At 45.1% G+C, this 15,860-nt stretch overlaps 1 protein-coding gene across 1 annotated transcript in view; it reads left to right on the top strand.

Annotated features, from left to right (window-relative positions):
* Positions 1–250: 250 nt before the first annotated feature.
* Positions 251–15,860, top strand: part of arhgap23a (Rho GTPase activating protein 23a) — a 182,486-nt gene continuing 166,876 nt past the window's right edge. The window contains exon 1 of the mRNA XM_056287413.1: positions 251–571. Within this exon, the coding sequence (XP_056143388.1) occupies positions 563–571 (9 nt within the window). The 5' untranslated portion in view covers positions 251–562. The remainder of the gene's footprint in view (positions 572–15,860) is intronic.

The raw sequence follows: 15,860 nt of genomic DNA, 5'->3' as shown, positions 1-15,860 counted from the left end.
CCCTTTTCCCTTCCCTCCTATTCTCTCATTTGTTCATCTTGGCTCTCCCCAACTTGAACAAGAGGGGGAGGGTGGATGGAAAAGAAGGGGAAGCAGATAGAGGACTACAGGGAGAGAGGAAATTTAGGAGAGGGAAACCAAGAGAGAGCAGAGGCGAAACAAGGCAAAGGATCATGTGAAATGGAGGAGTGAACGAGTAAGAGTGCAGGATTATTTTGCCCTGTAACCGCGGTATTGAGAATTCCTCTCATGCCCTTTTTGCAATCCAGCTCCACCCAGACCAGCTGGAGGAAAGAGACTGAAAACAGATAACGGACAAAAGACGACCGTTTGGCTGGATGTAACGGACTGTCACACTCAATTTGGGAAAGAGACAAGCGAAGAGCGGTAATGAGAGAGAGGGAATCATGTCACTCCGGAGGGGACCAGTAGTCGGCTCCCACGCTGCCTTGCTTGTGTAAGTAGAGGTTTAAGGGAATACCGTTCCCGGTGTAAGCAAGGTGACGGTGCTGATCTTCTGCCATGACTAGGAGCGGGAGAAGGTTGAAGGCTTGCTGAAATCATGAACCAGGTGAGGACGAAGCACCACACCCGAAACAGACATAAAACACAGCACAGGCTCTGCTTCCTTCATGACATCCACGCCCTGCCTTTACTACTGACCACTCGGAACAAAAAACTGACCACATGCCACCTCCACCGCGATGTGTGTTGTGCTCGTCGGTAGGCTGGGTTAGCAGGGGGAGGGAGCAAGGGGTGTGCCTGTCATCAAATAGCCACCGGCGCGCACCAGGCCTCTAGAGAGATGACACAGCTGAACATCACCTGCTCATCTCTTATCTCTGGCCAACACTTGAGATACATTGATGGGGAAAAGGGGAAGAATGGAAAATGAGGGACAGAAATGAAAAAATGAGGGATGTGGCTGAGGTGGTAGGTTCCAGTCATTGATCACAGTCAATTTAAACCAAATCTTTATAACTGGCAATTAGCACCCTTACAGATATTGGCATGAAATCGACCAGAGCCGTGCTGTGTGGGTCCCTGCTGGGATGCAACAGGGTTGTGTTAGGAGATACATTTAGAGTCACATCTCAGATGGTGTGTGTGTGTGTGTGTGTGTGTGTGTGTGTGTGTGTGTGTGTGTGTGTGTGTGTGTGTGTGTGTGTGTGTGTGCATAGAGACATAGGTCTCTGTACATCAGCAAAGCAGTAGCTAGCACATCAGAGTGGGTACTCGTGTCATGTTACCTCAAGACATGTCTCTTACACCTTCTACCCTGCAGGTTTATTTCACTTATTTACCTTCCTGTGGGATCACAGAAACGTGCGACAATCTATCAGTACTAAGCAAAAATGTGTCTGTCTTTAAAGGCTGTTTCTTGCCCTGCTGAAACATCTGTGTAGCTGACCCTTACTGTTATTCTTATGAATTAGTCTTTTCCACCTCAGAAGTTTGCAGGAGCGCTCTGTCTCAGCAGCGTTTGTAATTTATGAGATACATATTTGATGGTGTTGTGCCATTTTGATTTTGATGTTTGTCAGAAGTTTGTGTGGTGGTTGTTGAATAGTATGAGTTGCTGTTAGCCTGGCTGGAGGGAGCCAGCTGTCAGAAATTAAAAGGGTGATGAATGGGTAAGAGGAGGAGCCTCTGACTTTAATCTCCCAACACACACACACACACACACACACACACACACACACACACACACACACACACACACACACACACACACACACACAAGCTAGTACTGTATCTACCACCCCATCCCTCTCGTGCCCTCCTTTCCTCCATCCCTGTTACCTTGCAAATTCTCCTTGCTGCTCCTCTTCTGTCATGAGGTGGAGGTGGTGGTGGTGCAGTAGATTGGGGGAGGAAACTCTTAAACCTGTGCCCTCCCTGCTTTGAATTATGTGTGCGGTCCACAAGGAAGCAGCTCCTGTCTGTGGCACACCTCTCAGGTCATCACCACTACAACAGAGGTGATGTCATCAGGTCATCACCCCTACAACAGAAATGATGTCATCAGGTCATCAGCACTACAACAGAGGTGATGTCATCAGGTCATCACCCCTACAACAGAAGTGATGTCATCAGGTCATCACCCCTACAGCAGAGGTGATGTCATCACTGCTGCCAGCTGGGGATAAAGTGGACAGAAGGCCTGCAGCAATAACATAGAGCATGCAGTCATCTTAAAAGCATAAAAAATTTTGTTTTATGGGTCATGCCCTCAACAGACATGCTCAGTGACCATTAGCAAGCTGTGTGGAAAGGGAAATAATGATGTGTGATTTAGCCAACCAGAAACAAAAACTATTTATAACACTGTACTGTTCTGAGAAATGCTGTCATGGCGTGACCTAGGGCCAGAGCCAGGGTAGTGTCATTTTAATAGATGCACCATGTTCTGATGTAACAGTGAAATATGATGCTAGCATTTCCTGCTAATGTGACTGCGCAGCCATGTCCTTTAATGATGCTGCAGGGAAACGTTATCTGCTCCTGTGCTTCCTGCTCTTAGCTGTGTGTGTGTGTGTGTGTGTGTGTGTGTGTATGTTTGTGTTTGTGTGTGTGTGTGTGTGTGTGTGTGTGTGTGTGTGTGTGTGTGTGTGTGTGTGTGTGTGTGTGTGTGTGTGTGTGTGTGTGTGTGTGTGTGTGTGTGTGTGCAAACACAGCTCCATGAAGGCGCATGTTTTAATTCTGGCTGTTTTCACCCGAGAAATATCTTAAGATGTGCAATCATTTGATTTGTATAAACATACAAAATCTTATTTTGCCAGTCTAAACAGAAACTAGCAGTGTTTTCTATTGTCAGGGAATGACTACAAAGTACACAGTATATCAAGTAACATCTCTGGGGGCTGGTATTTGTCTCTTTTTCTCTCTCTTTATATTGGTCTTTGCAGTAACAAACACACAGTCAGGGACGAGGTGGGCAGGGGTGCAGTGCAGAGCAGGAAGAGGCAGTTTCAGTGCCTCTACACCAGGGCAAGGGGTGTACCGCAGCAGTAGCTGATGAGCTGGGCCAACTCTCCTACACAATGAGAGGGCTCCTTCTGCTTTGGATTACTGACCCCAATGATGCTCTTCCCTCAATCTACACAGGAGGGAAATGATGCAATTCGATGGCCCAAGGTGTCTGGGTAGCGTTTCTGTTGCCTACCAACATGGGGATTTTAGGTTTGAATCCCCGTGTTACCTCCGGCTTGGTCGGACGTCCCTACAGACACAATTGGCCATGTCTGCGAGTGGGAAGCCAGATGTAGGTCTGTGTCCTGATCTCTGCACTAGTGCTTCCTGTGATCGGTCGGGGCACCTGTTCAGAGGGAAGGGGGAGCTGGGGGGAATAGCATGACGTTCCCATGCACTGTCCCCCTGGCGAAACTCCTCACTGTCAGGTGAAAAGAAGTGGCTGGCGACTCCACATTTATCGGAAGAGGCATGTGGTAGTCTGCAGCCCTCCCTGGATTGGCAAAGGGGGTGGAGCAGTGACCGGGATGACTCGGAAGAGTGGGGCAATTGGCCATGTACAATTCGGGAGAAAAAGGGGAAAAATTAAAAAAATATATACATATATATAATTAAAAAAAAGAAACCCTAGTCTGAGGGCACTTAGGCACCCAGCCAGGCTTACTGCAATGCAGCCTGTGTCCTTAGTGCCAGCCCACTGAGTAGTCATTGAGGGAGACCTGGGCAAGGGCTCTACTGATATCTGCCCTTTGAACTCTGGTGGAGGCGAGAGCTGCCAGGTCACATCCCTCAGACAGGGAAACACTCTTTCTGCTGTCACCCTGATAGCCACAGAGAAGTGTGATGGGTCAAACCTAGGTCTGAAAGGGCAAAAATGGAAGGCCTTGGAGCGCAGGGTTAAACTGATTAAAAGGTCTTGTTGAAAATCAAATTTTCATGAGGCAATTTTTGAGGGAATACGGCCGTCTCAAGAAATAAACCTGCCTCGTTTGTTTTGAACAGTTTGACTTGATCACAATTCTGTGAAGCCTTGCTAAATGTTTGTTGTGACAACAGTTGGGAGTTTTTGATGTTGTGCTTGCATGTGGACACCATATTATTGTTATCAATTATTAATATAGGGATATTATTATTATCATTGTTACTATAGGGATAGACATAGGGATTATTATTATTAATCCCTATATCTAAACGCGTCTCTCCAGGTTTGGGAGACGTGTGTGTGTGTGTGTGTGTGTGTGTGTGTGTGTGTGTGTGTGTGTGTGTGTGTGTGTGTGTAGATACAACAGTGCACACACTTTTTCTGCAATACTTGTCTGTTAGATTATTCTGTCTGTTTCCCAATGAAACAGACAAATGAAATGCAGTCCAGTTTAGCTTGAGTTTACCCATCATGTAGTACTAGGGGGAAGACTGTGTGTGTATTTGTTGAAGAGGGATAGACGGTTGTATTACATGACAGACCTGATAGAGAGGTGTTGGCAATAAAAGGGAACAAGCGTCGAACACCCCCCCCCCCCAGAAAAAGTAAATGTGCCCTAGTTGAACAGGTGGTCAAGTCTTAACTAAGTATAGGTTTGCATAAATCCATTCAGTCTTCAGTCTCTCGAATGCCTCACTCCCGCCTTCTCCAGAGTAGTGGAAGATGGACTATTTTACGTTATAAGAGAAAAACCTACTTTTTTACGGACTTGTCGTTTTTGGAAAAAGAGGAAAGTACAGAGGTGCTTGAAAGTTTGTGAACCCTTTAGAATTTTCTATATTTCTACATAAATATGACCTAGAACATCATCAGATTTTCACACAAGTCCTAAAAGTACATAAAGAGAACCCAATTAAACAAATGAGACAAAAATATTATATGTGGTCATTTATTGAGGAAAATGATCCAATATTACATATCTGTGAGTAGCAAAAGTATACGACCCTTTGCTTTTAGTATCTGGTGTGACACCCCCCGCGCGCAGCAATAACCGCAACTAAACGTTTCTGGTAACTTGATTAGTCCTGCACATCGGCTTGGAGGAATTTTAGCCCATTCCTCCATACAGAACAGCTTCAACTCTGGAATGTTGGTGGGTTTCCTCACATGAACTGCTCGCTTCAGGTCCTTCCACAACATTTCGGTTGGATTAAGGTCAGGACTTTCACTTGGCCATTCCAAAACATTAACTTTATTCTTCTTTAACCATTTTTTGGTAGAACGACTTGTGTGCTTAGGGTCGTTGTCTTGCTGCATGACCCACGTTCTCTTGAGATTCAGTTCACGGACAGATGTCCTGACATTTTCCCTAAGAATTCACTGGTATAACTCAGAATTCATTGTCCCATCCATTCATTGTTCCATCAATGATGGCAAGCCTTCCTGGCCCAGATTCAACAAAACGGGCCCAAACCATGATACTACCACCACCATGTTTCACAGATGGGATAAGGTTCTTATGTTGGAATGCAGTGTTTTCCTTTCTCCAAACATAACGCTTCTCATTTAGACCAAAAAGTTCTATTTTGGTCTCATCCGTCCACAAATTTTTTTTTCCAATAGCCGTCTGGCTTGTCCACGTTATCTTTAGCAAACTGTAAATGGGCAGCAATGTTCTTTTTGGAGAGCAGTGGCTTTCTCCTTGCACACCATTGTTGTTCAGTGTTCTCCTGATGGTGGACTCATGAACATTAACATTAGCCAATGTGAGAGAGGCCTTTAGTTGCTTAGAAATTACCTTGGGTTCCTTTGTTACCTAGCCGACCATTACATGCCTTGCTCTTGGAGTGATCTTTGATGGTCGCCCACTCCTGGGGAGAGTAACAATGGTCTTGAATTTCCTCCATTTGTACACAATCTGTCTGACTGTGGATTGGTGGAGTCCAAACTCTTTAGAGGTGGTTTTGTAACCTTTTCCAGCCTGATGAGCATCAACAATGCTTTTTATGAGGTCCTCAGAAATCTCCTTTGTTCTTGCAATGATACACTTCCACGAACATGTGTTGTGAAGACCAAACTTTGATAGATCCCTGTTCTTTAAATAAAACAGGCGCCCACTCACACCTGATTGTCATCCCACTGATTGAAAACACCTGACTCTAATTTCACCTTCAAATTAACTGCTAATCCCAGAGGTTCACATACTTTTGCCGCTCACAGATATGTAATACTGGATAATTTTCCTCAATAAGTAAATGACCAAGTATAATATTTTTGGCTCATTTGTTTAATTGGGTTCTCTTTATCTACTTTTAGGACTTGTGTGAAAATCTGATGATGTTTTAGGTCATATTTATGCAGAAATATAGAAAGTTCTGAAGGGTTCACAAACTTTCAAGCACCACCTGGAAAGGAGAATTGTAAAAAGAATTGAATTGAGGTAGAGCTGGTGAACAATGAAACAGAGCCACACAGTGACAGAGATATACTAGCTTGCATCGGTTGTTGCTTGATGTGGCCAGACTCTCCAAACCATGCCCGGGTCTCCAAACATGCCAGGGTCTCCAAACCATGCCAGGGTCTTCGGGGACATTTAACAGGAATCTCTGTGTTGACCTGGGCAGGATCACAGCTTTCCTTTGGCAGGTCAAGCATCCAATGCTGCCCAACTGTGCAAAAAGAGACATCCTTCTTAGCATGGTTCTGTCCATCTTTACAATGGCACTTTTGGCAGTGCTGAGTCAAACCATGCTGTGCTGATTTCTTCGTCTTCTTTTTTTAGGTTTATTGGCAGTTGGAAAACAACGACTTGGTGCATTACTGCCCCCACCGGAATGGAGAGTGCATCAAAATGTCTAACTTAAAAAAAAAAATCTCATGGCTTCTCAATTAAAGTAGTTATTAAACAGGTTTCTGAGAGGGACTAAAAGCCTGTCTCAGCAGCTGCTGCACACCTTCCCCAGAAACTCCTACAACACCCTGAAATGTCCCTGCTGTAGCTACACTTATGTCAATTCTCAGATTTCCTTTCTGCTCCAGCAGTGCAGTTAATTACCATTGCCAAAAAGGCCAAAAACTTCATCCAGTCCTTACAAAAGCAAAACTCAACAAGCTTTTTGACTGACTTGTCCTCCTTAGCTTCTTCTCTCACATCATTCACATTGTTTCTCTCCATTGTTTTAACAGCTTCAGCATACAACAATCCCTTTTCTGCACTCATCTTATTCACTTTCTCTTCCTTAATTTTTTTTGGACACTGTGCTGACCACATATCATGATTTCCCTTGCAGTGCAGGCACTTTGCTTGTGCTTTCTCCACTTGACAAACTTCCACATTGCAGTTGTCCTCCCCACATCTCCCACATCTTCTGACTCCATTACATACTGCAGCAACATGTCCATATTCTTTTTTTTTTAATAAATTTATTTCTAGTTTTTCCCCTTATCCCACCCGATTAACCCAATGCCATATGGCTGGAACTCTTGTCGAATAACTCCCCTGGCTCACGTTTCCACAGGAAGGAAATAGTCGTAACACCAGCTTCCTTCAAACTCGTGTTGGCTGCTCTCGCTGTTTTACACGCTGAAGCCTCGCATGGATCGCATTACCTTCAGGCCGCGATGGAGACGTAGGGAGAATGCTTTCGGTTGCTTGGCTGCAGGTGCCCGGATGAGCCAGAGGGGTCGCTGGAGAACGATGAGTCCCTGAACACTACACCGATCTACACCCACTATCCCTCGGGTAAGGGTGGCCTAATGAATGCATTACCCCGTGGATGCTCTGGCCGTGACCGGTTACAGCGAGTCTGGGATACGAACCTCCCAGCCACATGACGAGCGGGTTGCAAGAACGGCGGTTTATTCCGCTCGGCCACCAGAGCAGCTACATGACCATATTCTTGACGCAAAACATCTGAGAGGAGCTCTCTCATATGGCCTAACCTTGTAACTCACATAATCAAGGTACTGTGGAAATTGCAGGAAAGTAGAGACAGCCAGTTTCTCTCATTGACTACATGAATGCGTGTGTCATTTATTCTCTCGTACAAAATCACCATCTAAGCAGCATGGCACTGCTCCAACCATCCTAGTCCTTGCTCTGCCCTCTCAACCCGGAAACCCTTTCTTAAAGGGCCCATGTCTACCAATTATGGTGAATTGTCCCCATATAGTCCACTACATGCGCCCCCCCAGCATTCACCATGATAAAAAAAAGTCAACTTGGAGGGAGGCGGATGGCCTGGCTGCAATGGCTTCGCCGAACAGGTGCAGAGACCAGGGTGCCTACAGGAAGGTCCTTAAGAACCCTGTGGTGGCGTAGGGGTAGGGCGGGTGGTGGAGGAACCTTAGAGGCCTTGTTGGGGGGTGGGGGCAAAGTGCTTGTTTACAGTCTCCAGGACGTGGAAGGACCTGTTGTAGGGAGGCTGCAGGGCTTCACAGTGGGAATCGTGGCGGATGAAAACATATTCTGCCGACTGCAGATTTGCGGGGATGTGAGACTGTGCGAGGCCGTGTTGCAAAGTGGGGACCGGTGCAAAAGCTCTGGCATTATCCAGGAGTGTGGTCCGTTGACGGGCTGCAGACCAGGGAGCTGTGGTGTTGGGGACGAAATCCTCTGGGACCCGCAGTGGCTGTCTGTAAACCAGTTCAGCGGACAAGGACTGGAGGTCCTCCTTAGGGGTGGTCCTGATGCCTAGCATGACCCACGGGAGCCTTTCAACCCAGCTGCTATCCTTGAGGCAGGCCCAAAGTGCGGCCTTCATAGTGCGATGAAATTGCTTGCACCACCCATTGGCCTGCGGGTGGTAGGCGGTGATGAGGTGGAGCTTCACTCCAGTGCTTCTCTGCAACTGCATTCCAGAGCTCAGATGCAAACTGTGAGCCCCAGTCCGAGGAGAGGTCAGATGGGTCAGATGGGGTGTCGAACCGGCCAACCTAGGTCCCGATGAACGCCCGGGCTACGTTGGTGGACGTCATCAATGACAGTGGGATGGCTTCTGGCCATCGAGTGGTCGTGTCCACCATGGGCAAGAGGTCAGTAAAACCGTGGGAGAGGGGCAAGGGGCCCAATAGGTCCACGTTTACGTGGTCGAACTTCCTTTCAACCATTGGGAACTTTGCCAGGGGGGCTCTGGTGTGGCGGTGTACTTTAGCGCACCGACACTCCACGCAGGTGTCAGCCCAGTCTCTCACATCTTATTTGAGCCCGTGCCAGACGAATTTGATAGCCACTAGTCTTTGAGGCGACTTTTTGCCAGGGTGGGAGAGGCCATGGACAGTGTCGAAAACATGATGCCTCCAGCCAGTGGGAATGACGGGCCGGGGCTGACCCATGGAGACGTTGCACAGGAGTGTGGTGCCAGCATTGTCAAAAGCCATGTCCTCTAACTGCAGCCCTGTGTCAGCTATCCTGAAAGCCTGCACATCTGGGTCGGTGGCCTGGTCAGCTGCCATTTGGGCATAGTCAAGACCCAAGTGGATGGCCCCCGCAATGGCCCGGGGGAGGCAGTCGGCGACAATGTTAGTTTTGCCAGCAACGTACTGTACATCCGTGGTGAACTCCAAGATGTAGGAGAGCTGTCTTTGCTGGCTGGCAGACCATGGCTCAGCCACATTGTCCATGGCAAACCTCAGTGGTTTATGGTCCAGAAATGCTGTGAACTGGCGGGCCTCCAGCAGGGAACGGAAGTGTCGAATGGCGAGGTAGGGAGCGAGGAGCTCCCGATCGAAGGTGCTATACTTCCGTTTGCTGGGGTGTAACTGTCTGCTGAAGAAAGCGAGCAGCTGCCAAGCGCCATTCATCCACTGCTCGTGCACCACCCCAACTGCGTAGTCTGAAGTGTCTGTAGTAATGGTGATTGGAGCCTTGGGTGATGGGTGCGCCAGCATTGTTGCGTCAGCCAGAGCAGCCTTAGTGTCCACAAATGCCTTGTCCCTCTCCGCAGACCAGTCCACAGTGCATTTGGTGGCCTTGCCTTTCAGGGCAAGTCAGAAAACTATAAGAATAACCTATAAGGCTAGATATGTTGCCAAGGGTTATAACCAAGTAATGAGAGTAGACTATAAGGAAACGTTCACTCCAACTGCAAATCTGACATCAATCCGTGCCCTGATGCAAATAGCAGCACACTATGATCTTGACTTGCACCAGATGGATATTAAGACTGCCTATCTGCATGCTCCAATTAATTGTTAAGTATATATATATGGAACAACCAAAAGGATTTGAGGTGAATTCGGACACAGGTGAAAAACTTGTCTGTAAACTGAACAAGTCACTGTATGGTCTGAAACAGTCAGGTAGAAATTGGAACAAAATGCTGAATGATTACCTACGTAAGAACAGTTTTGTACAGAATCCAAGCAATCAGCAAACAAATAGGAAAAGAAAGAACAATACTTGTAATTTTGGTTGATGACTTAATTATTGCTGCCAGTAATGATGATTTATTGAATGATGTAAAGAAAACATTGACCGTGAAATTTAAGATGAAGAATCTTGAAAAAGTGAAACATTTCCTAGGCATTGATTTTGATCAGGATGAAAGAGTTGTGAAGGTGAATCAGAAAAAGTACATCTCAAAGGTACTGAAAAGATTGGGCATGTCAGACTGTAAACCAAGGTCAACCCCATGTGAACAGAAGTTAGAGCACAATAGTGATGCTGACCCTGTCGATCCCAAGAGATATTGTGAGGTAGTAGGGAGCTTGATTTATGTAACGACATGTACTAGACCTGATCTAAACTGGGTTGTGAGTAAACTATCACAGCATTTGTCTGAGCCAAATGAACAACACTAGTTGACAGCTAAACATGTGATGAGGTACCTGAAAGGCACAACTGATCATGAGTTGTATTATAGGAAAAGTGACACAAATCTAAAACGTGTGGCATATTGTTCACCCTGCTGACTCACGACTGCACAGCATCATCCACCTCCAACCTCATTATAGAGTTTGCTGATGATACCACAGTGGTAGGTCTCATCAGCAACAACGATGAGTGGAGGTGGATCAACTGGCAGCGAGGTGCAAAAACAACAACCTCTCCCTAAATATAGGAAAAACTAAGGAGGTCATTATTAGCTTTAGAAAGACAAGCACCCACCATACCCCTCTGACCATCAATGGTATGGACGTGGAGAGAGTCAGCAGTGTTAAGTTCTTGGGAGTTCACATCACAGAGGATCTCTCCTGGTCCTCACATGTCACTGTGCTCTCCAGGAAGGCCCAGCAGCGTCATCACTTCCTGAAGAAGGCAAGTCTCCCCCCACCCATCCTCATTGCATTCTACAGAAGCACCATAGGGCTATACAAATAAAATTGACTTGACTTGATTTGACTTGACATAGAAAGCATTCTGACCAGCTGTATCACTGTCTGGCATGGGAATGCAAGGTCTCTGACCACAAATCCCTACAGTGGATAGTGAAGACAGATGGAAAGATCATAGGAACTGTTCTCCCATCCATCCAGGCCATCTTTGATGCATGGTGTACCCAGAAGGTTCTTACCATTGTAAAGGACTCCACCCACCCTTCCCACATCCATTTCACCCTCCTACCCTCTGGCAGGAGGTACCGGAGCATCCGTGCTGCCTCCACTAGACTATTGAACAGTTTCATTCCTCAGGCTGTGAGGTTCCTCAACAGCCGGAAAACTTAGACCTTCCATAAAATGACTTTTTGACCTTCTTACTCACTGTCCGTGTCAGGTGTGCTTGTGATGTTTAGGTCTGTGAAGTAATTCTTGTTTTTAGTGCACTTTTTGTTTTCAATATTTATTGTTCTCTCCATGTCTGCGTGGGTTTCCTCCGGGTGCTCTGGTTTCCTCCCACAGTCCAAAGACATGTAAGTCAGGTGAATCGGCCATACTAAATTGTCCGTAGGTGTGTGTGTGTGTGTGTGTGTGTGTGGGTGTCAGCCCTGTGATGGACTGGTGGTCTGTCCAGGGTGTCCACCTACTGCCTAATGACGGCTGGGATAGGCTCCAGCATCCCCACGACCCTGAAAGCAGGATAAACAATTTGGATAATGAATGAATGAATTGTGTGTTATTTGTTTTCATGTGGTACTGAGGTCTTTGTGAAACACAATTTTGTTCCATTGTATGTATGAGACATGCATATAAGGCAATGACAAATAAAAGCAGTCTAACTGTAAGTTATTTCTTGGAAGTCAAAGAAGCAGGTCACAGTTGCCTTATCAACACGTGAAGCTGAATACATGGCGTTGGCTGCGACCACACAAGAAAGTCTGTATCTTAAACAGTTACGAATGGGATGGAGAGTGAGTGCCAGTATGCACCAGTGAAGATTTTTGAGGATAACCAAGGTACAATTACTCTGTCCAGAGACATAGTGTGTCACCAGAGGTGCGAACATATTGATATTAGCTATCATTTCGTTCTTTCAGCACTCAGTGATGGCATGAGAACAGCTGAATATTGTTCTACAGTGGATATGGTTACAGATGTTATGACTAATCCAATGACAAAGTTCAAGATGGAGAAATTTTATCTTCGGTGTTTAAGCTCCATCAAGACATGTGATTGTAAGTGCCTTAAGTTGTTGGTTATAGAAGGTTGTAATAATAATACTTTTATTTATATAGCACCTTTCTAAAACAAAGTTACAAATTGCTTCACAAAAAAACAAAAAACATATAAAACCAGACAAGGTAAGAATAAGAGTAAGCTCAAATATGAGTAAATTTTTTTTAAAAGAAACAGTAAAAATAAATAATTGTATGATCTGTACGGTATGAGATCAAGTGGGGGTGTTAACATATGTGATCTCATACGTGATATGTAATGCACAGTGATTCTGATAAAAATGTGCATGCACCATTAAAGGTGTTCTCTTTTCCGGTTTACTGGCAACCGATGTGAGCTATGTGTTTCGTTGCCTCCGTTAAAATAAGAACCTAAATACTTTATCCCACACGAAAAATGGCTGCGCTGACATAAGTCAAGCCAAGCCAGCATAAATTATTGGAAAAGTGGCTTTAGTTGAGATGGAGATGAAAACCTAGGCTTTGGTTGCATTATGTTTGTATATCATCGTGCAATTCCCTTTTTTAAATTTCAGACACGTTATGTACAGTGGTGTAAGATCAAGATGTTTGTGTTTTTGTGTGCAAGGATGTTACTACGGGATGAGCACTCTTCACTTTGACTCTTTTAGACTGTGAGACAGCCAATAACCAATGGGTACATGCCTAAAGGCACACATTGGCAGGCTGTCCCGAGAGAGAAAGTAGGGCACCCATTTCCATGGAGTAAACATTTCTTCTTCTTCTCAGGCGCACTGCTTTGACCTTAACCACAATGTACTTGGGTGCAGGACAGGGAGTGTGTTTGCAGGGTGGCACTGAAGAGCTACACCCTCAGGGGTTAAAGGTGAGCTCATGGATAAGGCTTCTGTCAAAGCAACTTCAGTCCCACTCATGTCACACATTGAATAGTCTGATGAAGTAGGATGAGAACAGCTGAGGAGAGAACTGGAATATAGACAGGGAGGACTTAGATCGGTGGTATGAGGCAGCCATCCCGTTAAGCTAAAAAGCTGTCTGCTACTGAACTGAAGCAATTGCAACAAATGACTTGGTTTGGCACAGAAAGAGCCCAGTTTGCAATGATTCTTCTTTTTTCTTTAATATATGACATCAACCTGAGACTGGAGCTGCTTTTGTCCTTGTTTTAAGTTCATCCTTTCTCATCTTTCTTGTATGGTTACCTCTCACTCCAGCTCCATGGAAGTCGTTACAGTGTGTAGAGGAGCAGTGTGCCCTCAGTAGTCTCCAGCTGCTGGCTGAGGATGTTGGTCTGGAATGAGCAGCTGTGTTAGTCATGGCTGCTGTTTCATCACTGTGATCATTACACGGGCCAAAGAGTTGCCCTGCTCCTGGAGAATGGCTGGGAGGGCATTACAGGTCATTGTATAATATGCCAACCTCCTGGCCCATTTATTATAACACCTGTTAGAATAAATGGGACTGTTCAGGCTATTGGGGTCTGGTAAACGCCTCTGTAGTCTTGGGGCCAAAACAGAGAGACTAAAGAGAAGTTTCTATCCACAGGCCATAACAACTCCCAACATATATTACCTTTCACATACCTGATACAACTAGGTTTTTATTTTTTATTTATTGTTTGTTTTATTTTGACTTAAGAATGCACTGGTCTTTCATCTTTTTTCTCTATATACTAGGCCTATGTCTTTTTTCACACAGTGAAAGACTGAGTACCCCCTTTCATTTCACTGCATGTTTTACTCTGTATTTCTGTGCATGTGACAAATAAAGTACATGAACTTGAACTTGAACCTTAAGATTATTTACATTATTCTACAACTGCAAAAATAAGATTGAATGTAAACTTGTTTTTTTCTGCACATTTCCAGAAAAGACACAATTATTTTTGTTCGAAATCATCACCTGGCATCTCCCTGTAACCTTACTTGGACACAAGAATAACTTCTTTGTCGAACATTCTCATTGCACTGACCCCAAAATTGTCACAGGTTAGGTCACATAACCCCATTTCATAAGATTTCCAAGGGATAGTCTGAGGTACACCATGAATAGAAGACTTCTGCTGGTCATGAGTTAACACTGACTTGTACTACAGTATAAACGTTATGTGGGGAAGTAATGGTCATTACAGTGAAATGTACAATAATATTTTTCTAATTAGGATTATTTCTAGTAAATTGAATCATTCAAAATGAAGTTTAAACTGTTCCTCATTTTGCTGGAACACCCTCAAAGACCTGGAGGGGGTCCCTACTCACCATTTTTGGATCCAGTCCCTTAAGGAATAACTCTATGTTCTGGCTGACATATCCAAAGCAGAGCATGGACTACTATTCCCTTAAATCACGTTGTGTCAACTTGCTAACAGCTGGTCAGGTTGCATCAGGATCCACACTTAGATCCTAATACAGCATATGGCCAAAGGTATATTGACACCCATCTAATGAGTGGATTTGACTATTTTTGCTACAACCATTGCTGGTAGATGCATAAAATCAAGTATACAGCCATGCAGTCTCTATAGACAAACATTAACAGTAGAATGGGTCATAGTGAAGAGTTCAATGGCTGCTAGATCTGCCCTGGTCAACTGTAAGTCTGTTATTGTGAAGTGAAAACGTTTTGGAGCAACAACAGCTCAGCTGTGAAGCAGTAAGCTATGCAATCTCACAGAACGGGTCTGCCGAGTGCTGAAGGGTGTAGCGTGTAAATATCATCTGTCCTTGGTTGTACTACTCACTACCAAGTTCCCAACTACCTATGGAAGCAACGTCGGCACAAAAACTGTTTATCGGGAGCTTCATGAAATGGGTTTCCATGGCCAAGCAGTCACACACTAGCCTAATATCACCATGCACAATGCCAAGTGTCAGCTGAAAAGTTGTTTAGAACACTGCCAATGGACTCTGAAGCAGTGGAAACCTCTTCTCGAAGTGATGAATCACACTTCACTATCTGGTAGTCTAACGGACAAATCTGGGTTTGGCAGATACCAAGAGAATGCTACCCGCCCGAATACATAGTGCCAACTGCAAAGTTTAGTGGATGAGGAATAATGGTCTGGGACTTTTTTTTTCCACCTCTTAGTTCCAGTGAATGGAATTCTTAATGACACAGCATTCAGTGACATTCTGGAGAATTTTGTGCTTCCAACTTTGTGGAAACAGTTTGGGGAAGGCCCTTTCTTATTCCAGAATGACATTGCCACCATGCACAAAGTGAGGTTCATATGGTTTGTCAAGTCTGGTGTGGAAGAATTTGACTGGCACACAGCCCTGACCTCAACCCCATCCAACACCTTTGGGATGAACTGTAATGCTGACTGCAAGCCAGCCAGGCCTTCTTGCCTAATGTTGTGTCAGTAGCTGAGAAGTCCCCTGTTCAATACGTATTGTCTCTTTAAGAGACCTCTGCTGATGATGTCATCTTGT

The sequence above is a fragment of the Lampris incognitus genome, chromosome 10, assembly GCF_029633865.1.
Source record: "Lampris incognitus isolate fLamInc1 chromosome 10, fLamInc1.hap2, whole genome shotgun sequence".
Taxonomy (NCBI): domain Eukaryota; kingdom Metazoa; phylum Chordata; class Actinopteri; order Lampriformes; family Lampridae; genus Lampris; species Lampris incognitus.
Note: the sequence above shows the minus strand (reverse complement) of the source record. Positions and strands in the feature narration are given on the sequence as shown.